The sequence below is a fragment of the Pongo abelii genome, chromosome 16 (assembly GCF_028885655.2).
Source record: "Pongo abelii isolate AG06213 chromosome 16, NHGRI_mPonAbe1-v2.0_pri, whole genome shotgun sequence".
NCBI classification, from domain to species: Eukaryota; Metazoa; Chordata; class Mammalia; order Primates; family Hominidae; genus Pongo; species Pongo abelii.
Window position 1 is genome coordinate 55529116 of NC_072001.2, and position 26540 is coordinate 55555655.

Here is a 26540-nt window from a genome sequence, read left to right on the forward strand (position 1 = left end):
TTACAATATAAATACTAATTTGTTTCCAAAGTACATATTCTTTTAACAATTTGAGAAAATTATCTAGCATAGGACAGTAATTTAATGTAAAGACTCTATAGTAGTGATTAAGGAAAAATAGAACTGTTTTGGGGATAAGGAATCCTGGCTATGAATGGGCATGATGATCTGAACTTGCAAAGGGAATGTGAAGCAGCTTAGTCCACATTGCAGTGCTAATACAATATGTTAAAGGGCTACTATGTGAGATAGCAACCTGGATATGGTGTTATAAACACTAAACATGAGAGATATAAAAAGTACACATGCTTGCATAGTGTGTTAATTTTAAAGAAGCTCAACATTTTATTCTCATTTTCAATAACTTAAATGAACAGCACTTAACACATCACACAAAATTAAAGACTTGTGCATATATTTCAGATTTCAACATTAATGTCAAAAATACATAGTATGATTTTACATAGGATTTGTGCTACATTAGAACACTAGAGACAAACAGCACTTGAGTATTAAGGAAAACATTAAATATTAAATAACTGAGAAATAAAATGTGTAAACACTAATCTAACTGGGGGTTTTGCTATTGCAACATGTCCAATGAAGTGGTTTCAACAGTACAAAAAGGATTAGGACATGAGTTTTTCCAGTCTACATGGAATATATGGATTTCATTTCAGGAATCCTTTCATAAAAACTGGTCCAGGATAACAGGAGAGGATCCACTCTCCTGATTGTTAATTTGGTACACTCCATTCTATGCTAATTTTTACTTGCAAACTTGGGTACTGAGTAAATACTTTAAATCATCACTCCTTATCAACATCTTGGTGAAAACTGAGGGTTTGTTGGCGATTCAGTGTAAGATTTGAGTTCATATGCAGCACCGCTATCAACCTCCATTGACTTTCTAGAGAACAGGAGCCGTACGTCTCTATGGAGGTAGATCTTTCCAGATTTAGAACTCTGGAACCTAAACAAATAAACAAAATATAAAACATTTCAGAGAATGAGTCTTTAAAAGAAACTAGAATAATTAAAATTTGAAAGCAGGAAGAACTAATCTTGCTACAATATTAGGTCAACACTAACTCTTTAACATGATGTTTAAGGTCTTTCTAAAGACCAAAGCATATGCTTTTATTTAAATGCTGCTCTCTTACCATTCCCTAAATACCTCATACTCCTTTTCCTTCCCTCAATGCCTGAGATGCTTCTTCCTGTAAATCTGAGTGTCAAATAGAATCTTACTTTTCCTCCCTGACTCCACAGTACATGCACCTTTCCTTATCTGCAGGTTCACGTGGCAGTTCACTCACATTACTCAATAACATTACATTTGGGCTCTTGTAGCCCTGGCATCTTCTAGCTCCATAGACTGACCCATTTCACATAGCTTAGCCTCCCATGATTTGGGGTAGATGATAAAAAACTGCTATAATCAACAGTGGCTAGGCTAAGTAAAACCCAGCCACCATCAAAAGTCAAGAGAAAAGTTAGCAGTAAAATGAAAATGGCTATCAAAACTGTATATGAAACTGTTTCTATCCACTGCTAGTATCTGTAATACAGTGCAGGGATTTGGAATCTTCACTCACATTAACTTACCTACCAAACAGACAAACATACCCTGTAGTGCTAATTTCTCTTTGTTTTTCCCTTGGTATAGCATAAATACTCTCTGGGTTTGTAGATTTTACTCCTGAACTAGCTGAAAGATGTGGTGGTTACAGCTCTGTATGTTAAAGCAGACTGGCTCTGACTGGCTCACTCTTCCCTCCTCTCTGAGGTTTTTCACCTTCCCAAACTGAAGGAGAACATTCTTTGGGAAGTGTACAGTTTTCCCCAAAAAGGTTTCTTTAAAGTGTACTGTCATTATGTGGAGATTATAAAAGCTAAGGTGGCTGATTTTTACTCTGGCCAGTATTGGTTTTGGTTACAAATAGCTATGGTTGTTAAACTTCAAGAGGAATGCTGTCAAATGCAAGTTTAACCAGAGAGGGCTGAATCTTTTTCTAGTTTGGTAGGTATTCTTATAGTCTGCTATTTCATACCATGTCATTCATTCATTCAATCATTTATGTGAGAGTCTTGCTCCTTTGCCCAGGCTGGAGTGCAGTGGTACGATCTCAGCTCCCAGGTTCAAGTGATTCCCCTGCCTCAGCTTCCCGAGGAGCTGGGATTACAGGGGTCCACCACCACGCCTGGCTAATTTTTATATTTTTAGTAGAGATGGGTTTCACCATGTTAGCCAGGCTGGTCTTGAGCTCCTGACCTCAGGTGATCCACCCGCCTCGGCCTCCCAGAGTGCTGGGATTATAGGTGTGAGCCACCGTGCCTGGCCATACCCTGTCTTTTAAAAAAAGTTTTCCAAGTCTGTTTTTCATAGATTTTTCATTCCCACAATCTGTGTAACATTTCCCATGTGGCTTACATCAGGTAGTGTCAGATTTGGTTTAAATACACTGTGCTGGCTGAACATGTCTTTTGCATACAGAACAACAGGCAGAAGACTGAGATGAAAGAGCTAATTAAATAGAGCTTTGGGGAGAATAATTAATGGACTTTCATGTATGGGACTTGAGTGTACAGCTCACTGCTTATTCACTCCAGATCACCACTGCAAGGCATATATAAAGAAAGATAGCAGGTGGACCCCATCAGCAATAACAGATTGAAGAAGTCTTCTGCCTGGACCCGAGATGAAAGGTGACTCCTCCTGATGAACAGAGTGAGACTCCGTCTCAAGAACAAAAAAAAAAAAAAAAAAAAAAAAAAAAAAAAAAAAAAAAGAGAAAAACATAAAATGATTCCTATGGCTCATATTACTTTTTTTTTTTCTTTTTTTTTTTTGAGATGGAGTCTCATTCTTGTCACCCAGGCTGGAGTCCAGTGGTGTGATCTCGGCTCACTGCAACCTCCACCTCCCGGGTTCAAGCAATTCTCCTGCCTCAGCCTCCTGAGTAGCTGGGATTACAGGCTCCCACCACCATGCCCAGGTAATTTTCGTATTTTTAGTTGAGACAGGGTTTCACTATGTTGGCCAGGCTGGTCTCAAACTCCTGAAGGTGATCTGCCCACCTTGGCCTCCCAAAGTGCTGGAATTACAGGTGTGAGCCACTGCACCTGGCCCTCGTATTACATTTTTAAATAGTATTCGTTTAGAAAGTGTGTTTCACTGCCCCAGATGCATGTGTTTTGGCATAAAATATTTTATATTAAACAGCTATAAATGAAAACCTCCCTAGTTCAACAAGTAATAACAACCACAGGAAGGTATGCCATGTACTTTTGGCATCTTGGCACATCATCAAGAGTTCCCAAGCTAAGCAAAGTCCCAAGGGACACTGGTCTAGTTAGAGTCACAGTTTAAAAAAAAAAAAAAACTAAAAATTTTAGAGTTGTTCTAAAGTAACATTTTCATATTAATTTGAAGCATTACCTCAGATGTATGAGGTAGCGTAATAACCGTTCTTCTGTGTGTCGGATGTTCTCTTTATGAGCACTTCTCTTCACTTCTTGTTTAACAGGTACGGAAAAAGTTCTTTGTCGTAGGAATGTCTGATGATTGGCTGGCATGTCTCGTAAATCATATATCACAACAAACATCTTCACCACAGTCTTATTAGGGTTAAATAAGGTCTGAAGAAACAATATAGAAATTATTCTTCAAAAATACTGATTTGTTGATGTGATTCAGAATGATTGTGCCAATAATCAAACAAGATTTTCAACAACAAAGTAATACCACTGAATATAATTCAGTTTCAGGGACTAAAATTAACACAATTTCAAAAGTTTAAGAAATAATGTTATTTTTTAAAAGGTTCAATTTTTTGTTTTACAATAATATAAGGTCCAATAAGAAATCAAAATCTTTAGTCACAAATTCCATATATATAAATTTTACTCCTTGTTCAGAGGAGTAACTTTAAGGAATAGTTCCACTAGCTTAAGCAAAATACATCCTTATTGGGTTAAAATATTCCAGTTCAATTATTTCAAACATAATAGCTTTGCTAAAGAGTATCAAGTTCAAACTTCTCAAAATTGAGTTTTAATTTTTCTCACATTTTAATAGCAAATAGAATATTTCAAATAAAAATACAAGCTCAGTAAAATTAGCATGTTTGATGTCTTAGGTACATATGATTATTATAAAATTTAAAATAGGTGCCCAGAGAAGAGACTTTTTCCTATCTGAACGTTTCCCCAAGTTTAGAAAACAAAGCTCACTATTATTAATTAGATCTAAAGTAGGCTAATACTTCATTTACTCATACATGGAATCATTTCAAAATCTGTAGCAACACTAGGCTTTAAAAAAAATCTCAATATTATTATAGACCAAAATATGTATCCATGGTAAAGACTGAATTAAATTCAATTGTTGCTTGGTTATGAATAATTGAAGGAATATTATTTTTAAAGTACTCATTTTTAAACAGAACCCCAAGCTGCTGATCTGACTTTAACCAAATTACCAACACATCAATAGGTAACTTGGTACCCATGCTTTCAGAAGCTCATCCGTGGCACTGGACATCACTCACTGAATCAAAATAAGAAATATATCAATATCATAATCCAATTTTTGAAATCTAGTGAGTCTTAAGATTAAGGCTAATACATTCAACAACCACACCTCATAAGCCAGGAGTTCAAATCATGTTTATACACAGTTAAACTGTATACGGAATAGAAGACATATAATTAACCACTAAAGTTGGCAGTCTCCAAACAAGAGGTGAATGTGTTACCTCCGAGTTTATGCTTCATTATTATCACAACTGACAGCTAGCTTTCCACTGACCCACACTTTCTCATGAGCTGCACAGCCAAAGGCAAGAGAACACTGTCACTCCTTTACTTCAAGAAATCGGTTTACTTGGGGTATTCTTGTGGTAATTCCTCCTCAGTTAAACTTATATAAATATGTATTACTATATATGTGTGTATATATATATACACACACGTACACATGTTACATACTTCTGTTTCATTCCTGTGTGATATGAAATAAACAAATATACAGATTCCTTGTAGTATTGGAACAATGATGATGAGTAAAAGTGATCTGACAAAGTACTGAACACACTGAGGTCAAAGGTCATAAAAAGGCTTGTTGGATTAGATCAAATCCTGGGTATGAGGAGCAAGCCTAAGCTAGACTCTCTTTCAGTCTGCAAACTCTGTAATAGATTTGAGGGCTTGCAGGATTATGCTGGGTCAGATCTAGAGTTAACTCAATTTCAAGCTGGCCTTAATATCAGATTATTCTTCTGAGAACCCTAGACCAGGAATGATGAAGGACTGTTCTGAGACAGGAGGACTCTCCTGAGCCAAAAGGAGATCAATGCCTAGACCAAAAGGAATGATGCCTTCTCTGCCCTGACATCTGTCAGACTATATTTCTGCTTTGTGTGGTCATCTCATTAAATCAATTTTAGAAACTATTAGAAATAATTTTGTTTCCCAAGTTTTCCTGCCAAAGCAATTCTAATATTTGGGGTCTCCTTTTAAACAGGTTCGTCTCAATCTGGTTTATTAAAAAGAAGGCACCAGTAATATTAGGTTCTAAATATATTGAAGAGTCCTATTGAAGTTATGCAAACTGTCATATGCTATTTTTCTTAAGTATTCACCTTGATTAGCTTATTAATGCTTTCCTTTTATGGAGGTCCCCAAATGGTCATTCCTGGGGCAGAGCAGGGAAACTCCAAACAAAGCTGCAGCCCCACTGTTACTTACCAAAGTTGTTGCAGCAGCAGTAGCAGGAGAAAGGGCTAAGTTCTATATGTATGTGAGAGAATGATTATTGCAATTGTAGGCTATAAAACACATACCACTTGTATTGTTCCTGAAGGAGGTACTCGATAACCCCTTTTACCAAGGGACTCTAAAGTAATCACACCCTTGAAATAAAAGAAGACAAATTGAGTACAAACTGATGCATATGTACATAAAAGACTAAAATAAGAATAACTCATGTAATTTACTAAAATTTCAGAATTCTATTTCTATGGAAAAACATTCATATTGAATTAATAGAGATACATTCTACATTTCTACCCCTAAGGAAACACTTTACTGTTCTTCTGGTGATGTCGCTATAAAGAATATATAACATCAATGGCCACAGCACTCGAAATTACTATTAAGATATAGGAATAAAAGTAAGAAGTTCCTAACTAAAAAGGAAATAAAGGAAGGTAATAGGACCCTTCCCATGTATCTTGAGGGAGAGGGGAAATGAAGCAGCAAGTAATTTATTGGTCTTTGGCATGTAAAAAGTCACAAGTGTAGGAAAGTAAGCCTTGGCCAAAAATAAAGTCAGTTCTTCAGTCGGGGAGTTAAGTTACATATCTGGATTTCTGAATAAAGACAGAAAAAAAATAGAAAAGCAATTTGGAAGTCTGTAGTTCCTGCCTGGTACTACTTTATGGGATAAGAGATGTTTAAGACAAAAAGTGGAAAATGAAAGTTAAATCAGTAACTTTCAGGCTGTGGAATGTTCTATAGCAAAGCTATAAAATCTCACTTTCCTAAAGTTAAATATTTCTTCAGAAACCACCTTATATCATGTTGTGTCTTAATCTGGATATTATTAAGGTATTTTGCTTTTGTTTGGTCATTTACTTATTAAGGAATCTAAGAATCCAAATTGATTCTAAATCAGAACACAATGGATTGAGAGCTGATTTGAGTCAAGGTTAAAGCTAAATTAGGGTCATGTCACTAGAGAAGTCTAAAAGAGGGTATCAGGAGTCCTCCAGTTAGTTTGGTACTCAAAGAATGATCCTCAGATGAGCATCATCAGCATCACTTGTGAACTCGTTAGGAATGTGAAATGTCTGGCCTCTTCCCAGACCTCACAAAGTCAAATATACATTTTAACAAGATTCTCCAGATTATATCAATTTACATTAAGGTTTGGGAGCCCTGCTCTAGTATATGAAGTAGTTTTTCTCAGGATGTTCTCATTACTGCAAAAATGCAATCAATGGGGAAAAAGTGTATGTTAAAACAAGGTAAGTTCAAATTGAATGTGTAAAAGTTTCTCAATAACCAGGATGATCAATAACAAGGATAATGAAATGACTATTGGTGGTAATTGTGATACTTAATTATTATTATTATTATTATTATTATTATTATTTTGAGATGCTTTCTCACTCTGTCACCAGGGCTGGAGTGCAGTGGCACAATCTTGGCTCACTGCAACCCTTGCCTCCCGGGTTCAAGTGATTCTTCTGTATCAGCCTCCCAAGTAGCTGGGACTACAGGCGCTCACCACCATGCCCAGCTAATTTTTGTATTTTCATCAGAGATGGTTGGGGGCGGGAGCGGTGGTTCTACCATGTTGTCCAGGCTGGTCTCGAACTCTTGACCTCAGGTGATCCACCCGCCTCTGCCACCCAAAGTGCTGGGATTACAGGCGTGAGCCATCGTGCCCAGCCTGTGATACTTAAATAGCTTTAAAAAATGAATGCTGATGCATTTATGTTAACTGGGCTAATACTTTTCTTTCAAGTAGTTAAGGAGAACTGTATGTTCTACATTTCATGATTTCATTATTATACATTGTACATGCCAAACTTATGTAAAAGCAAATATAAAACAGCACTGTCCTATCAGGTGATGTCTCTCTGTTGGGTTCGGAAGTTGGACCAGGGTTAGGAAGTAAAAAGGAGTGGATAAAGGTAAAAGGGAAAGCCACATCCTGACATATGAATTCACTCCAAGTGAACAACACTTGACATCAGATTATTAAATTAACACATTAATGTTAACACATACGTGGTTCTTGACAGATCAGATTTGTCACGTGGTTATTTAAAGCATGAAAAAAGCACATCAACAAACTGCAACCCTAACCAAAGCAGCAATGAAACTTTAACAATTTATCTCTTACAATCTGCCCTACATGCCTAATGAGGTACTCTGTATACCACTTTTTTTTAATGAGCAGAGTGTGGCTATTTACTCTACATGAAAAAGGTATGGTATATTATACACGTTTTCTTCCTAGTTTCAGAAAGAAAAAGTAAAATATACCTAAATAATAGCTATCTTCAAAATCACATAACTACATGTAATATATTACCGTTCTTCCTTGCCAGCCATCTGCCTCCCCACCAAATACATGCAGTAAAACTGGTAAGGCAACTACTACCAAGTTTATACTTGTTTCCTTTAATACATTCAATTGCAATAGTTTTTAGAACACAGTAACAGTAACTAAATCAATTTATTTAAAAAAATAGCTTTTTGAAAAAAACCATAAAGTTGAAGGCAACAATTTAAAACAATTTGTAAGCAATGTTAAGACTAGTAGCACTGGCAAGTTAGGAATTTTAGAAAGGGACTGGGAAATTATTTGGAATTTTATTATTATTCATCATTATTGTAATAATTTCATCATTTTAATTGATTAGCATATTAATATTTATACCTAGAAAAAGTTACCATATTTAACACAAAAGAGAAAAACACATTTTCTTCTGGCATTTTTTTTTCTTTTTTTTGAGATGGAGCCTTGTTCTGTCATCCAGACTGGAGTGCAGTGGCACGATCTTGGCTCAGTGCAAACTGTGCCTCCTGGGTTCAAGCCATTCTCGTGCCTCAGCCTCCAGAGTAGCTGGGATTATAGGCGCCCACCATCACACCCAGCTAATTTTTGTGCTTTTAGTAGAGACGGGGTTTTACCATGTTGGCCAGGCTGGTCTTGAACTCCTGACCTCAAGTTATCCGCCTGCCCCAGCCTCCCAAAGTGCTGGGATTACAGGTGTAAGCCACCATGCCCGGCCCTTCTTCTGGGATTTTAAAATGGAATAGTAGGGTTAAAATAAATATGGTCAAAATCTTATACAAAAATTGCTCAAATTATTATGGAATAGGGAATATGCACAAATAAGTGGAAAACTGAAAGAAATATATCTTGATCTGGTTAATTACAAAGAAAGGAAATAATACGTGGCCCTGATAATATTATAATAAAAGTCATATTAGAAATTTGCCACTGGCACACCTGCCTTAGATATTTCTGCCTGGTTTCACACTGCAACCGTTTCTAAACAGCTAAGTGTTGGCATATAACACTTGGAGAACATTTTTACCACTGACTCCCAACCGGAGAATAATATTATATAGCTTTGAGTTAATCTTTAAGGGAATTATTTAATGAGAAGTCCTATACCACCTCTATACAACAAAGATAGGATTTTCTGTGCTAAAATTTTACCCTTGTGAGTCATTTGTATAATCTGTGATAAGAGGTCCCAAAATTATTATTAGAGTAACAAGGTTATTGTAAGAGTAACAAATAAGCGTTTTATGTCTTCGCTCTGCTGATCTGTAATATGTATAGTCTCACCAAAACATAATCAATTCTTTGAAAACAGATTCAACTACAAAAATAAAGAGAATATTCCCTGAGGAACAAAATTAATTCATAGCAGGAAAGACTGGGACTGGGTCACTTGCAAAAAGAATGCATTCCTAGTAAGTAAACTTTTAATAGAAAAATACAGACTATTTTTTGAAAATGTTCTAATTTTTTTGTAGGAAAAATATAAATGGGATAGTTGATTGAAGAATGTTATCAGAGAACAGAAAGTCAGAGTTTCTCAAAAGGATAGATTAAATTCAGTAACCTGATTTATACCCTTGCCAATACCTATTCAACAATCTGCAATCATCTGTGTGTACATCTCTAGTACTTTCTGGAATGACAAAATCTTTTATCTCCCAATCCTTCATTTTTGAGATATCAACTAAGGTGAAAGATTAATGCTGTTTTCCTTTTTAAAAGCATAGTTCAAATTACCTCTTGCTCATTAATTTCCATCAAAGATATTATTTGAGCTGATTTTCAGCCAGTTTACCCTTTTATCTTGTTTCCAAGCCATCCCAATGGCCAACAGGGCTTCTGTTCACTAATGATAGATCACAGTATTTTATTTTATTTATTTATTTTGAGATGGAGTTTTGCTCTGTCGCCCAGGCTGGAGTGCAATGACGCGATCTCAGCTCACTGCAACCTCTGCCTCCCGGGTTCATGTGATTCTCCTGCCTTAGCCTCCTGAGTAGCTGGGATTACAGGCGTGTGCCACCATGCTCAGCTAATTTTTTGTATTATTAGTAGAGACAGGGTTTCACCATGTTGGCCAGGCTGGTCTTGAACTCTTGGCCTCAGGAGATCTGCCAGCTTCAGGTGATCTGTCCGCCTCAGCCTCCCAAAGTGCTGGGATTCAGACGTGAGCCACTGTGCCTGGCCAGATCACAGTATTTGAGACCTTATCTTTCCATCCTCTATTACTATATGCCAGTAAAAGGTGTGAAACTGATGAGATTCTTGATGTCCTGGTAAGGCAAAACAGGCTGTTGCTATATTCTCATATTGTAAGCATTCGAGTATGATATGCATTTATTCTGGTATTAAACTTATCTCAGTGGTACTTTCCATTTTATTAATTGTCCAAAATTAGCAGTTATTTTTTCAAAATAATTCTGGAAAAGTGAGTACATCTTTCTATGGTAAATGAACAGGTAGCATATGTAATAACTGGGCAGATTTCTGAAGGGGGCCTCTTCTTTCGATAATAACCTATGCTGGGCATCTTCATGCTTATGACCCACAGATGTGAATGTTGTTGGGAAAAGAAAACTTTGAATAAATAAGCAGTCACCACTCTGCTTTTTCTATCAAAGTGTGAAACGCTAATCAAGCTCTTGACTAAAATCTTCACCCTTAGAATGGAGTAAGCTTTCCTTGAGGAAACTGGGCCAATAATGAATGAGTAGGCCACATATAGGTTCCTAAAAGTAGCTTCCTTTCCTCTCTGTTGTTTCTCAATTATATAGATGTCCCTTTTTACAGCTTTTATTAATAACAAAAGTCATTGTTACTAATGTCCTTGAAAACCTAGAAGGTTGTGGAGAGGTGTGTTAGGAGAGGAAGCCGTTGGGCCAGATAGTAAGTTTGGAAATTCAAGCAGCAAGACTAGGCTATAATGTTCAATGCCTACAGTAATCTGCATTTCTCAAAAGTAACACCTAAAATGAAAACTCAGATTTGACTCCATATTTGAGACCATCACTGTCAACTTTTTACAGACCTGCATGGCTAGCTACTTATCTCTCTTTGTCTTTTGGAAGAGGGCTGATACTAATCATATACTAGTACTCAGTATTGTTTTTGCAAATGAATGCTTATATTATCCACAAGCCATTGGAATAAAAAAATTGGAAAGGTGAAATCATAAGATTGATCTTAAGGCTCAACACTATAACTTAGAGGTGTCCAATCTTTTGGCTTCCCTGGGCCACACTGGCAGAAGAAGAATTGTCTTGGGCCACACATAAAATATACTAACACTAACAATAGCTGATGAGCTAAAAAACAAAAATCACACAAAAAAATCTCATAATGTTTTAAGAATGTTTACAAATTTGTGTTGGGTTACATTCAAAGCCTTCCTGGGTTGCATGTGGGCTGTAGGCCGGACAAGCTTGCTCTAACTCCTCTTAGTTATTTCACTCTCCATTAAGACATTAGCATGAGTCTGAAGTAGTTAATATCCTAAAGAACTCTAGGATTAGGCCAGTTGTGGTGGTTCATGCCTGTAATCCCAACACTTGGAAGGCCAAAGTGGGAGGTCTGCTTGAGGCCAGGAGTTCAAGACCAGCCTGGGCAATATAGGGAGGCCCTGCCTCTACGAAACATAAAAATTAGCTAGGCATGGTGGCGCATATCTGTAGACCCAGCTATTTAGGAGCTCCAAGGCAGGAGGATGGTTTGAGGCCAGAAGTTTGAGGCTGCAGTGGGCTATGACCGCACCACTGCATTCCAGCCTAGGCAACAGAATGAGATCCTGTCAAAAAAACAAAAAACAAAAAACACAAAAACCCCAGGATTAGAAAAGAACAGGCCCAAAGACAAACCAAACTGAAAAGGGAGTAAAAGGGCCATACAGAAGCCTTATGTCACCAAAGCCTTGTAGGACTAGAGGACACAGTGCACACTAAGCATTTGAGAATGTGTGTGAACTCAGCAAGATGGAATTACAGTGTCACTAATCAATTTTTATCATTTTTTCAAGACAAAGAGAAATAAGTACATTTTTAGTACCATCCTTAAATGCAAAAGAGGTTATCTGTTGTTTGAACTAGCTTAGAAGGAAGTTGTGAGGTAATATTTTGGCATATTAGTTTGTATTCAGCTGTTAGGAAATGATTTATACTTTCAAGTACTGCACCAAAGCACTTAAAGAAATTTGTCATTAAGTTGGTTGATTTGGCAGGAAAACATACAATATAAAAAATACTTGCCATATAAGGAGAGGGAGCATTGTCATCTGAAACACTGTAGAATGACACTTCAACTGGAAGAGTCAAATGTGTGGGGCAGAAAGCACCACTTGCCCCTACCTCGGCAGTAAAACCATCAACAATGCCGAGAGGATCGAAACGATAGTTCAAGACAGATTCCTGGAAGACAAAATAATTTTTAAAACTCAATTTAAAAAGCTAACACATTCATTTTTTTCTATTTAAAGAAATATACACTTAGCCTAAAGGCAGAGAAGTGATTAAAAGAAATATAGTATTATGCTTTCTAGCACTGGAACAGTGGTTGTTACCATTGCCATGTCCTTATTTCTGCTTTTCATCTGACTTGAAGTCAACTCCATCTCCCATGAGTCTTCTACCATCCTACAACAGTTTGGTCTTCTCTCACTATTCCAACTCACACTGAACTCTCCTGGCAACTTCAGCATTAGTTAGGCCTAATTGTTTACTATGTTGTTTATATCTGTAAATTTAAAAATATGCTCTATCAGAGCAGGTATTTATCCCTTGCAGTGCCTATTCATGGTGCTAGGCACAGAGAAACACCTGAAAACCTAACAGGTTATATATGTAAGTTCCATCAAAAGATGAAGTCAAGCACTTATAATTCTAACCGAGAAATAATTGCTTCTCTTATAAATACTGTAGTATATGACACGTTTTATTTAGTTTAATAAAACATAAAAACGTGCATTTATAAAAAGTTTAAAAGTACAGAAATAGTACAGAAGCTCCTTATCCATCCCTCCCCCAAGGTCAGTCACTGAGATAACTACTTTTAACAATTTAGTAGTTATCTTCCCACTTATGAGAAACATTTAAGAATTTTCACAAGCTTTATTTTATATAAATATATCAACACATATATGCATACATCATGAAAGGTGAGTAGCATTCCTTTGATTAATTCTTTGAAAAGAAATGCTACAAAGCCTCATGATTCTAAAAGTTTGTGTAGTCTAAATGTGAAACAGTGACATATCAGCAATTCTAATCTCCTGATCAAAAAGATAAAGCCAAAAGACTTGGGTCACAATCAACCTTCTATATCTCCATTTTGCCCTCTAATCAATCCAATCCATATCCTGTTGATTTTACCTCTCAGTCTCAGGGCCTCATTTCCATCCCCACTACCGCCACTATCCTAGTGACCTAGGTGATCCTCATAACCTCTCCTCTGAATAAATGCTACATCTTCTAATTAGTCTTTCCATCTGTCGTGTATCCTCTGTACTACTGCCAGAGTTCTTTTTCTTTTTTCGAAAAAAAGCCTTATAGTATCACCTACCACTTAAAAACTTTGTTTCCTGCTGTCTATAGGATGAGGTCAACATTCATAGCACAGCACTTAAGCTCCACCATGCCTCTCGTTTCATCTCTCCCAACATGTACAGAGTCCCATGCTCTAGCTCCAGTTGATCCTTTCCAACATAGCCATGCTCTTTTACGTTTGCACATGCAGTTCCCTTTGTCTAGAATCTGATTCCTGCACAAATTTACCTGGCAAATTCCTTCTCATCTTTTGTGACCAAGTTCAAATGACAGCTCCTCAGTAAAGCTTTCCTCAATCCTTTTAGCAGAGATGGTAGATATACAAGTACTAGGCAACTTCTATTACAATGCTAATTACTTGAGTTTATAAATTATTTACCCACCTGGGTAAATTATATGCCCACCTTTTCCAGTAGACAATAAACGTCTCTCAGGCAGGAACTTTATCATTTAAACTTTGTATTCCTAGCACATAGTAAGTACTCAACAAATGTTTCCTAAATAAGAAGTCTATTCTGAAGATGCAAAAATTTTCATAGGAGAGGCACATACAAAAATGTTTATGGATTAAGGCAAATGACCAATATTAGTTGCTGACTTTATCTGAGATAATTTAGATTTTCGTAAATTTAATATACAAGCATATATGCTAGGCCCCACTCAGTGCAGTATGACAAGAAAAAAAAATGCATGAAAATAAAAAGCCAAAACTATCCCTATTTATAGATGACAAGACTATGTAAAAAATCCCAAAGATGATTTTTTAAAATCTACTGAAATTAGTGAGTTGAGCAAGATCACTGGTGATTTTTTATAGATAACACACACACACATACATTTAAAAATACTAGCAATGAACAATTGACAATTAAGTTTTAAGTTACAATATCCCAGAAAACATGAAAATACTTAGGTATACATCTACAAAAAGATATCAAAAATCTGGGCTAGGCGTGGTGGCTCACACTTGTAATCCCAGCAGTTTGGGAGACTGAGGTGAGCAGATTGCTTGAGGCCAGGAGTTTACGAAAAGCCTATGCAAACACAGCAGGGCCCTATTTCTACAAATTTTTTTTTAAAAATTAGCTGGGTGTGGTGGTACAAGCGTGGAGTCCTAGCTACTGGAGAGGCTGAGGTGGGATGAATGCTTCAACCCAGGAGATCGAGGCTGCAATGAGGTATGATCATGCAGCTACACTCCAGCCTGGGTGACAGAGAAAAGTCCCTATCCCTATTAAAAATAAAAAAGATGTCCGAGATATGCATGCTAAAAACTATAAAACACTGATGAAAGAAATAGAAGAATATATAAATAAATGGATTTCATGGATTGAAAGACTTTATATTTTTAAGATGTCAATTTTCCTCCAATTGATCTGTATTAATGTAAGCCAAACAAAATCTCAGCAGGCTATTTTGTGGAAATAGACAAGATGATTCTAAAATTTATATGAAAAAATAAAGGAGCTAGAATAGTTTAAGCAATTCTGAGAGAGAACAATAAAGTTAGGACTCACATTACCTGATTTCAAGACTAGAAAATTGAACATCCATATGCGTAAAAGGGAACCTTGACTGCACACCTCCTATCATGTAAAAATTAACTCAAAATAGATCACAGATCTAAACGTATGAGCTAACACAAACTTTCAGAAGAAAACAGAAAAAAAGCTTTGTGACCTTGGGTTGGGCCAGTGGTTCTCACCCAGGGGATATATGGTAATATATGAAGACATTTTTGGTTGCTAGAACTAGGCAGGGGGGTACTATTGGAATCAAGTGGGTAGAGGCCACAGATTCTGCTCAACATCCCACAATGCACAAACAGCCCTTCAGAAGAATTATCTAACTCAAATATCAACAGTACTAGTGTAAAGAAGCCTTGGGCTAGGCAATGTTTTTTTAGATTCAACATCAAAAGTAAGATTCATAAAGAAAATGTTAATAAATTCGACATCAAAAAACTTAAAATCTTTTACTCTTGTAAAGACACTATCACAAAAATGTACAGCCAAACTTCAGACTTGGAAAAAATATTTGGAAAACATATACGCTTATTTGGCAAGTAAGTGCAGGAAAAGAGGATCAATATCAATAGTCATCAGGGAAATACAAATTAAAACCACAATAATTAAGATGGAAATGACTGATCATTGCAAACAATGGCAAGGATGTGGAAGAACTAGAACTCTCATACGATGCTGATGCAAATTAAAATGGTATAATCACTTTGGAAAATAGCTTGGCAGTTTCTTAACAGTTAAACTCTCTTCTATTCTATTCTATTCTATTCTAGTTACCCAAGTGAAATGAAAATTTATGTCCACATAAAAATTAATAACCCCAAAGTGGTGACAATCCAAATGTCTAAAATCAGGTAAATGAATAAACAAACTGTGGTCTATCCATACAACAGCAATAAAAACGAATGAACTCTTGATACGCAGGACAACATGGATTATCTTAAAAACAATGACACTGAGTTAAATAAATCCCCAAGCCACCCCCTAAGAGTAAATACTGTGTGACTACATTTATATAAAATTATAGAATATACAAGCTATTTTATAGTGACAGAAAGCACTCAGATTCCCTCATATAGGAAAAGTAACTCATTTCCAATGGTTGTATTATGCTGGACTGAACTGACGGAAGAAAATCACAGGACAGATGAATTGAATGGATGATGACAAGGTTTTGCAGTAGAAAACTCTAAATCAGGGGTGTCCAATCTTTTGGCTTCCCTGGGCCACACTGGAAGAACTGTCTTGGGGCATATGTAAAATATGAATTGTCTTGGGCCACATGTAAAATATACTAATATTGGCTAGGCGTGGTGGCTTATGCCTGTAATCCCAGCACATTGGGAGGCCAAGGCAGGTGGATCACCTGAGGTCAAGAGTTTGAGACCAGCCTGACCAGCATGGTGAAACTCGTCTCTACTGAAAATACAAAAATTAGCTGGGCATGGTGGCGTGCTCCTGTAATCCCAGTTACTTGGGAGGCTGAGGCAGGAGAACTGCTTGAACCTGGGAGGCGGAGGTTGCAGTGAGCCAAGGTTCCACCATTGCACTCAGACCTGGGGAACAGAGTGAGACTCTGTCTCAGAAAAAAAAAAAAAAAAACAAAAAAAACAAAAAATATATATATATATGTAGATACATAGATACATACATATACACACCCATTAACAATAGCTGATGAGCTTTAAAAAATCACACAAAAAAAATCTAACAACATTTTAAGAAAGTTTATGAATTTGTGTTGAGCTGCATTCAAAGCTGTCCTGGGCTGCAGGCTGGACAAGCTTGCTCTAAATGGTGGCAAGAAAAGGTGACTATTAGCTATTAGACTATTTGGGTGTTATTCTGTGTCCATGTGTTTCCAGACTCCACCTAATGCCCCACAAATAATGTCTAAGGATCATGATTTCCCCCAACAACATTACAGGGATAAGACTTTGCCCTGTTTTCATTAAATAAGTCTAATGTGTCATTTTAGTGATTCAACTCTAACCCCATCTTTTATTGCACAGAATGTCAAATTCACTAAGCAGAGGAAGTATCTTCTGTAATTTACTTAAGAAAACATCAAATTCATTATAAATAAGACCTATGGGTTGGATAGTCTCAGAACATCTCTATTTCTTCCTTAAGTCACTTGAAAAATGTACGTATATCTGCACAAATAGAATCCTCTGAAAAAAACTGTGTACTGATCTTTAACTATCTTCCCTGACATGGTTTGCATATTGTCCCCTTCAAATCTCATGTTGAAATGTAATCCCCAATGTTGAAGGTGGGGCCCGGTAGGAGGTATTTCGGTCATGGAGGTGGATCTTTCACAAATGGCTTGGTTCTGTCCTTGCAATAGTAGGTTCTTACGAGATCTGGTTGTTTAAAAGCATATGGCACCTCCCTCCTTGCTCTCTTGCTCCTGCTTTCACCATATGATGTGCCTGCTCCCACTTTGCCTACCACCATAAGTAAAAGCTCCCCGAGGCCTCATCAGAAGCAGATGCCAGCACCATGCTTCATGTAAAGCCTGCAGAACTGTGAGCCAATTAAACCTCTTTTCTTTATAAATTATCCAGCCTCTGGCCTTTCTTTATAGCAATGCAAAAACAGTCTAATACATTCCCTTTTCCAAAGTTTTCACAGATCAGACTGCTCTTTTTCACTTACACATTTTTTGTAGTACATGCCTCAAAAGGAGCAAGAAAAATAATTTCTTGTAGTACAAAGGTTGCTGAGCCACCCGACCCTCACAATGGCCTATGCAATTTTAATTTGATGACAAAGAGGAATAGAGAGCTTGATGTCTCTGAACTGATACCTTGGAAGTGACATGGAAAAGACTTACCAGGAAATATCTTTTCATTTCCACTAAGACTTTGAAAGATAGCTTCACTAGTAAAATAGTTATAAAGCAAATGGTTAATATATCAAAACACAACTGTAAAACTATTTATCTTAAAAATATAAAATTTTAATTATTTTCACCTAAAAAACTCACCAGTTAAAATCACTTTAAAAATGTCATTTACAAGTTCATGTTTAAGGTTAAGCTGATTTCTAATTACAGACAATTGAAACCCATGATTTCTACTTGACCCCAAGTAGAAATATTGTGAGTAAACATATCAGAAATCTTTATTTGAATTTTAAAAAAATAACCTTGTTACTTTAGAATAGCTGCAGATTTACAAAGAAGTTGCAAATAAAGTACAGAGAATCTTTTGGTTTTGCAAATCAACTTCCCTGATTATGAGGGGGCTGCTAATAGCCCACCATTATTTTCTCTGGGTCCTAGACCCAATTTTACCAAGTAAGAAGATGTGGTCAAATCTATACTCCCGGCTTAAGTAACAGATTCCTCCATCCAACCTGATTTCATCAGGTCTTCTCTTCTCCACTACCAGCTATCCAATTCTAAGACATCACTGCCAACAATTCTGACTTCCCTTCTTGCAAAAATAAAATAAAAAGGTAATTTCAAGGCTTGAAAATAGACAATTATTTCTTTCCTTTTCACAACCAAAGTTAAAGACATAAAATGACACCCTAGAACCTAGGGTATAAAATTTTCATTTAAAGAACAGTTTCAAAGCACATTACCTCAAAATTTCCTAGGAGACTAAGACTTGTTATAGGTGGAGCACTAGAACTCAAAAATGGTTTTTCATGAATATCTGGATCATCTTCAATGTTTAAACATGGTCGAGGACTATTAGAAAAACAAATCAGCAAAAGAACACATTAGCCACAATACTTTATTTTTTAAATCTTGAGACAGGGTCTCACTCTGTCACCCAGGCTGGAGTACAGTGGCACCATCATAGCTCATACAGCTCAAACTCCTGGCTTCAGGCAATCCTCCTGCCTCAGCCTCCCAAAGTGCTGGAGATTACAGGTGTGAGTCACCAAGCCAAGGCACAATATTATTTACTTTTGTACAAAATTAAGAAAATCTGAACTCTACTCAAACTACCATAATAAATTAATGTTATCAAATTTTAAAATATAAAATTTCAAGTGTAAAATTCCCAGATTTTATCTTTCTTTATATTTTATAAACACACATACACACATCCTAAAAGGTTTCGAGGTGGAATTTAGAACATATCACATAGTGGCATCTACTGGAAATAAATAATAATGCAGACTTCTATATCAATCCTATTTTCAGTTAAGAATGAGAATACAAGGGCAAAATTGTGTGACTAAAGATTATAATCAGAGTATTATTTGCCAACATGGAAAAAAATGGCCAAGGTTGTTTTTTTTTTTTTTCCCTGAAAGAGTAAAAGGTAGTAGAGGTTAATAACTAGAAATATGTAAAACCACTTAAAACCAATGTAAGAGTTTATTATGATGACCACTATATAGTTGCTACTCATTGCCTTAATTTCTTCCACACTCATCCTTAATAACTGCGTGTGTACATGGTATCATACTCTAAATAAGATTCCTGTTACAATTCTGATTTTTAGAATCAACATTATTTATTGTTAAAGACCAGAATTTTGTGAAATTCTGTTTGAAACACACAAATGAATTTTGAGATAAATACCTTCTAGATGAGAAGCTTTTCAGATGTAGTAATGAAGAATCCAGATCAAAGCAACCTGATTGTGTTTTTCTTTGAGGAACCTAAGGTCAAAACGATCATTTGTGATATTAAAAAAAAAACTGTAATTTTTTTCTTGAATTGATAAAACACTTTTTAAATGAAATTTAAGCATATCTTTGAAATATTACAACTTCTCCTATAATAGCTTATTTAAAATCATGCTGTTCATTACATATTGTTCTTATGTTATTAGTGTTGAAAAAACAGATGATTAATAAAAGCAGTTTTACTAGGTTTTGATTTTTTAAGAAGCAGAAACAGTTTTTTCCAAAACCAAATCCTGCATGGAATTCCAATATATAATATAAGGAAGATTTTGCTTTTTTGTATACGTCTCTATTTTTTTGGGTGCTGGGAAACACTTCCAACTTTAAAATAAAAAGGAAAAAAAAAAAAAGAAAACCGAAATAGAGACAGGAGCCTGAGGTCCCACCAGCACTGCCCACACTTTGCCCATTCCACCTACTGCAACATTTCCAAGAATCCTAATGCTTTACAGAGAATAGATTTGAAAAGTACTACGCTCCTAGGCTTTCAACCATCACTGTATACCAGATTACATTTAAAGCAAAACACCACCTAGCTCAAAATATCCTAAAATCAAAGACCTAAATGTTAATTAAAGGTAAAATCATATACAACATACAAGTTAGCCAGTTTTGTTTCTAGAATATTAAATATGTGTACCTGACTCTCTGGTCTAATTAGTGACTGAAGAAACAGATGACACTGAAAATTTAAACCACCTCAACATTTTGGAGAGTTGTACAAGTGCACCATGTTATTTACTGTAGTAAGAACTTATTGTGAAATTTTCAATCTAAACCCTCATGTCTTCAATTCTGGAAAGTTCTCTACGTTCATTTCTAATATTGCATTTTCTTATTCCATTTAGTCCTTCTTTTTAAACTTCTGACTTACATTGAACATCTCATTCTCTTTATGGCTTTTTCGTATTTTACTATTTCTCTTCCTTTTTGTGCCTCATTCTAGGTGCTTCCTAAATATTTGTCTACTCACTCACAAAATCTCTATTGAGCTGATCCTAGTTTGCTGTTTAATTCATCTGTATGTGTATGCATGTGTGTGTATACACTTCATGCATTTTTCATATCTAGAATTTCTATTTAGTTCAAATCCACATTCTTTCATCTAAATTCCCTATCTTTGCCTTCGTCTATCTCCCAGAACACTTTAAACAGTTATTTTTAACTCTCAAGTTGCTGTGATAACAGAGTTCCTATATGTGCATCCTCCCATTTCTTGCTCCTGCTGATTCTTTTAAGGTGCTTTGTAATTTTTTTTTTCCTCTAAGGTCATCTTCAGTAAGAGGTATTTTCTATAAAAATAAGTCCTTGCTGCCCTGGGTTATAGATGTGGGATAGTTTCATGTTTCCCCTACCAATACTAAATGGATTTCATGGGTTCCAATTTAGTTTTTATGGCTGTTTCTTAGCTAGACATCTCTGAATGTCATAGATAGTATAAATTCAGTACCCCTACCATGTGTGGCTTAGATTTAGGTACAATTTATTTCAGGTGCTTCTTTTTCTCCCATGTACTCCACCGCTGAGTAAATAGATGGATATATTTTCCCCCTCTCTCATTTATAGAAGGCCAGTCTTCCCTGTGCCTGGCTTTATGAAGAATCTGGTCTCAGCTAAGACTGTTACAGACTTGCAGCCTTGATTCCTGTTCTCAGCAGGGGCACTGAACCCTAGTGCTATTTTAGGTTCAAATATCCTAGCAGACCAAAATTTGCCCCAGGTTACTCCTTGGGAATTTTTCTTTCTTGCTCTTACATAACATTATGCATTTGGAAGTTATACTTCTTCCAGAATCTCTGTGTGGGGGAAGGGGCAAATGTCTTCCTGTATTGACTCAGTCTACCATATTGACCAAAAGTCTGTGGTTTTTTTTTTATACCAGCAAGACGCTGAAAATTTCTTCCCTGATCACTTGGGCATTTTAAATCACCTCTTAGGTAGGTCTAACATTTGGAGTTTTTATTTTAAAATGGACAAAAAAAATCTGAACAGACATTTCTCAAAAGACAATATGCAAATGGCCAACAGGTATATGAAAAAATGCTCAACACCACTAATCAGAGAAATGCAAATTAAAACCATAATGAGATGTTGTCTCACTCTGGTTACAATGACTTCTATCCAAAAGACAGGCAATAACGGATGCTGGCAAGGATAGAACAAAAGGGAAACCCTCATACACTGTTAGTGGGAATGTAAATTAGTACAGCCACTGTGGAGAAGACTATGGAAGTTCCTCAAAAAACTAAAAATAGAACTACCATATGACCCAGCAATCCCACTGCTGGGCATATATCTTAAGGAAAGAAGAGGGAAATTACTATATTAAAGAGATAGCTGCACTCCAATGTTTAGTGCAGCACCATTTGCAACACCCAAGATATGGAAGCAACCTAAGTGTCCATCAATAGATGAATGAATAAAGAAAATGTAGTATATACACAATGGAATATTATTCAGCCATAAGAGGAATGAAATCCTGTCATTTGCAACAATATGAATGAAACTGAAGGACATTATGCTAAGTGAAATAGGCCAGGCAAGAAAGACAAATATTCCATGTTCTCACTCATATGGGGGAGCTTAACAAAAACAATTGAACTAATGAAGATAAAGGGTATAAGGATGGTTGCCAGAGGCTTGTAAGAGTTGTGAGGAGGGAGGGATAAAGTGGGAATGGTTAATGGGTTCAAAAACACTGTTGGATACAATGAATAAGATCTAGTATTTGGTAGCATAAGAGGGTGACTAAAGTTAACAATAATTTATTGTATATTTAAAAATAAGAGTGAAATAGGAAGGTTCCTAACACAAAGAAATGATAAAGGCTTGAAGTGATAGATAATCCATCTACTCCGATTTGATCATTACACATTGTATGCCTGTATCAAAACATCACACGTACCCTGTAAATATACACAACTATTATGTACCCATAAGAATTTGAAAAAACATGGCCGGGCGCCGCGGCTCACGCCTGTAATCCCAGCACTTTGGGAGGCAGAGGTGGGCAGATCACAAGCTCAGGAGATCGAGAACATCCTGGCTAACACGGTGAAACCCCGTCTCTACTAAACATACAAAAAACAACAAAATCCATTTGGAATTTTTTAAAGTTGTTTGGACTTCAACTTTTCTAAAATAGAAGCCTGAGGTCCAAGTTGTACATTTAAATTCTACATCTATTGTTCAATAATTATTTTTTGAACATATGCGAGATACTGTATTCTTTTAGTTACTAAAAAACACAACTAAAAATACATTTGTGGCAAATTACACGGATTTTTAGTTCTGCTATACAATTTACTGCTTACCTCAAGTTTAACTGAAATGGTAGCCATACCAACTAACTACTGACTGCTTACATGCAAGAGGGATGATACTAACCATCCTCACAACACTAAGGCAGACATTATCATCCTGATTTACATATGAGGAAACTGAGACTCCAAGAGATTGTGTTGCATAACTAGGGGGAATTCAGTGTGACTCCAAAGTGATGCTTTTAACCACTGCACTCAGATCTCTAAATCTATTAGTAATTGAGGAGTGGAGAGATTTATATGTCTCAAGATGATTAAGTGAAGGGATTCCAAATCAAAAACAGCAATAGATTTAACTTGCAGATGACCCAGTTAGTGGTATCAGTAAGATACAAATCCACTCGATGGTTTTTGTTTTTTTCACATCTAGTAACAGTTAAAATTTGAGGCAAAAGAATTTCAGAGAAATTTTATAACTAATAAATTTCATTTTTATTCACATTTTTGTCTTTTCCTGTATTATCACATAGCTGTTAAATGTGTTATCAAAAAATAAAATGTTTCCTAACTGGAAATTTAAAGATATCTAAATTTTTTTCAATTAAAATTTGAATGAAATTATTTGTAAACCTTTCAGATGTATGCAAGTTCTAAGCATGAGATAAGAAAAAAAATGCTTACAGGGCTTGAAAGAAGAGGCAATCCAGTTTGAGGATGAAAGGCTCTGGTTGAAGTTCCATCCAAGGAATGAAAATCATGTTTTCGCCACACATTTGAATGTTTCAGTGTAGTCCTCTGTTAGGAAAATAATTAGATGTTAATTGTAATATTTAAATACCATTTAAAGAACTTGGACAGTGTTTTTGTTTTTAGACTCATTCCTAATACATTCTGAGGTATTGCTGGTGAAGTTGGTGATATACAGGTGGGATATCCCTTATCCAAAATACTTGGGGACTAGAAGTGTTTAGAAGTTTGGATTTTTTTTCTGATTTTGGAGTATTCGCATCATATATACTTTACTGGTTAATCACCCCAAATGCAAAAATCCCAAATCTGAAACATTCCAATGAAAATTTCCTTTGAGCACCTTGTCGGCAATCAAAAAGTTTGGGATTTTCGAACACTTCAAATTTGGGATGCTCAAACTGTATATCTACATCTTATGTTTACACACAATATATATATTCCAATTGGAAAACAATGTCTAAAATGGTTACTGTAATATGCTGAATAAATTAAGTTCTAAAGAAAATATGTCCAAATGTAAATGCTTTATATGGTCATATTTGTTCAGAATTTATCATCTAGCAAACTAATATCTGATTATTTCAATTTGTGAAAAAACTACTATGGTAGTCCCCTCTTATTCTCAGGGGATATAGTCCATGAACCCCAGTGGATGCCTGAAATCACGTGTAGTATAAAACAATATATATATATTTTCCTATACATACCTATCCTAAAGTTTAATTTATAAATCAGGTACAATAAGAGATTAATGATAATAATAAAATATAATTATAAAAATATGCCATAATAAAAGTTAAGTGAATGTAGTCTTTCTCTCTTTCAAAGTATCTTATTGTACTGTACTCACCTATTTTCTCACCTGGTTGACCATGAGTAACTGAAACCATGAAAAGGAAACCGTGGATAAGGGGCGACTACTGTACTCACAGCAAACATTCGTGTAATATTGTAAAATATAAAACTATGTCAATATTAAGAGCCATTTTCAGATGATATAATTTGGTGGAACATGATACAGAAATATAAGAAACACTGTAAATTAACAATTGTATATAATGCAGTCACAGCACTATGTTTTTGATGTGATACAAGAAATAGGCTAATTCTTAAGGATTGGACAAGTTCATACCCAAAGATCAGAAATTCATAAAAATTACATGAATAAAAATTATAAAAGACTATTCTGGGTCTTGGCTCTACCATTTATTAGCTTTGTGACCCTGGCAAGTTATGTAATTTCCCTAGCTCAAGGTCCTCATTTGTAAACCGGAGTTAGTAAAAGCACCTACCCTCCTATCAAAGTGAGAGGGATTAAGTAAGCCAACATGTGTAAAATATTCAGAAGGGGCACACAGTAAATTGTTTACTATATTTAAAACAGGTACATGAAAAAAATGAATCTTAGTGGGCTGGAAAAATATCATGGCCAGATTTAAGCCTCCCTATTAGAAAAAAGAAAGGATCATAAGAACCGAACATTCTTAAGGCCAGTGTAGTTTTTTGTGACAATTATACTTTTAGAAAATTGGAAACTACCATTTGATTAAACCCCATGTTACAGCGAGATTTTCTGAAGAAAAATATAAACTGGAAACATGGCAAAATTTTAAAACTCTGTCCAGAAAAGCTAATTTGAGTGATAAAGAAGACAAACCAAGGTCATTTAGACTTGGATCAAGGTACTTAAGAAGAAATTTTCTATATAATTGAGATACTGCTTAGAAAAGTAAAGGAAAGTGAAGCCTAATGATCTTTAGAAATTAAAAGGTGGTTTGGTAGGAAATCAAATAAAATGAAAATAACTTAAAATATCTTTTACGTATATAGTACATTAAGGTCTACAAAATATTTATAAATTGTTTGATTATCACCACTCTAAGACAGGCAAAACAGATTAATCATGAGTCTTGTAAAATTGAGAAAACAGGTTTTTAGAAGTAATACGACTTATTTACGGTCACTTAAGGCCTAAACTGTGAAGCCAGGACTAGAACTCAGGTGTTTTGACCAGTAGCTTGGTGGTTTCCCTACAGACACTTTGAAAGTCATTAACTGACCAACGGCATAGCACAGTGGGCACACTGCTAATATTGGGTCCGACCTACTAACAAATAATACATTAAGCTAATACAAATTTTATTTCTGACTCCTGTTTTTGCTCTAAGAATTGTTTATAAGTACTGAAATAAACAAAAAAGGGCAACAGGAGGAATTAATTCATTTTCTAAACAAGAGGAATGAACCAAGAACTTGTACAGTCCACAAATTTGTCCTTGATTATTGTGAGGTAGTAGAAAGGAGCCTGGATTAGGAGTCAAGAGACTGGGGTGGGGGTGCCAGTTGAATCACTAAGGACTTTGTACAGCTACTGGTATGTCATTGTCTTTGAGTCCCAGTTTCCTCATAACTGTCCTACCTGTCCCATATGGTGAAGTACCAAAAAGAACCAAGTATCCTATTAGGTTGGTGCAAAAGTAATTGAGGTTTGCCATTACCTTCAATGGCAAAAACTTCAACTACTTTTGCAGAAACCTAATATGTAATATAACAGAAAGTTATATACAAGCAACATACAAAATCCAAGTAGTACTTTATAAATATTATATAGTATTCATTCTCTTGAAATTACAAATCAAATATTAAAAAGCTGAGTGCTTCTGTTTTGGTTGGTTGGTTTTTTTCTGTTTTTGTTTTTTTGAAACAGGGTCTCACTCTAACG

General features: G+C 35.7%; 1 protein-coding gene across 7 annotated transcripts in view; it reads right to left on the reverse strand.

Moving 5' to 3' along the window:
* Nucleotides 1-321: 321 nt before the first annotated feature.
* The window catches only part of ATOSA (atos homolog A), a 114583-nt gene continuing 88364 nt past the window's right edge, over nucleotides 322-26540 (reverse strand). For all 7 annotated transcript variants that reach the window (XM_024232672.2, XM_024232671.2, XM_024232670.2 and 4 more), the window contains 7 exons: nucleotides 23750-23863; nucleotides 19699-19778; nucleotides 18744-18852; nucleotides 12334-12492; nucleotides 5847-5915; nucleotides 3443-3642; nucleotides 322-973 (listed from right to left, as the gene is read on the reverse strand). In XM_024232672.2, the coding sequence (XP_024088440.2) occupies nucleotides 820-973; nucleotides 3443-3642; nucleotides 5847-5915; nucleotides 12334-12492; nucleotides 18744-18852; nucleotides 19699-19778; nucleotides 23750-23863 (885 nt within the window). In that variant the 3' untranslated portion in view covers nucleotides 322-819. The remainder of the gene's footprint in view (nucleotides 974-3442; nucleotides 3643-5846; nucleotides 5916-12333; nucleotides 12493-18743; nucleotides 18853-19698; nucleotides 19779-23749; nucleotides 23864-26540) is intronic.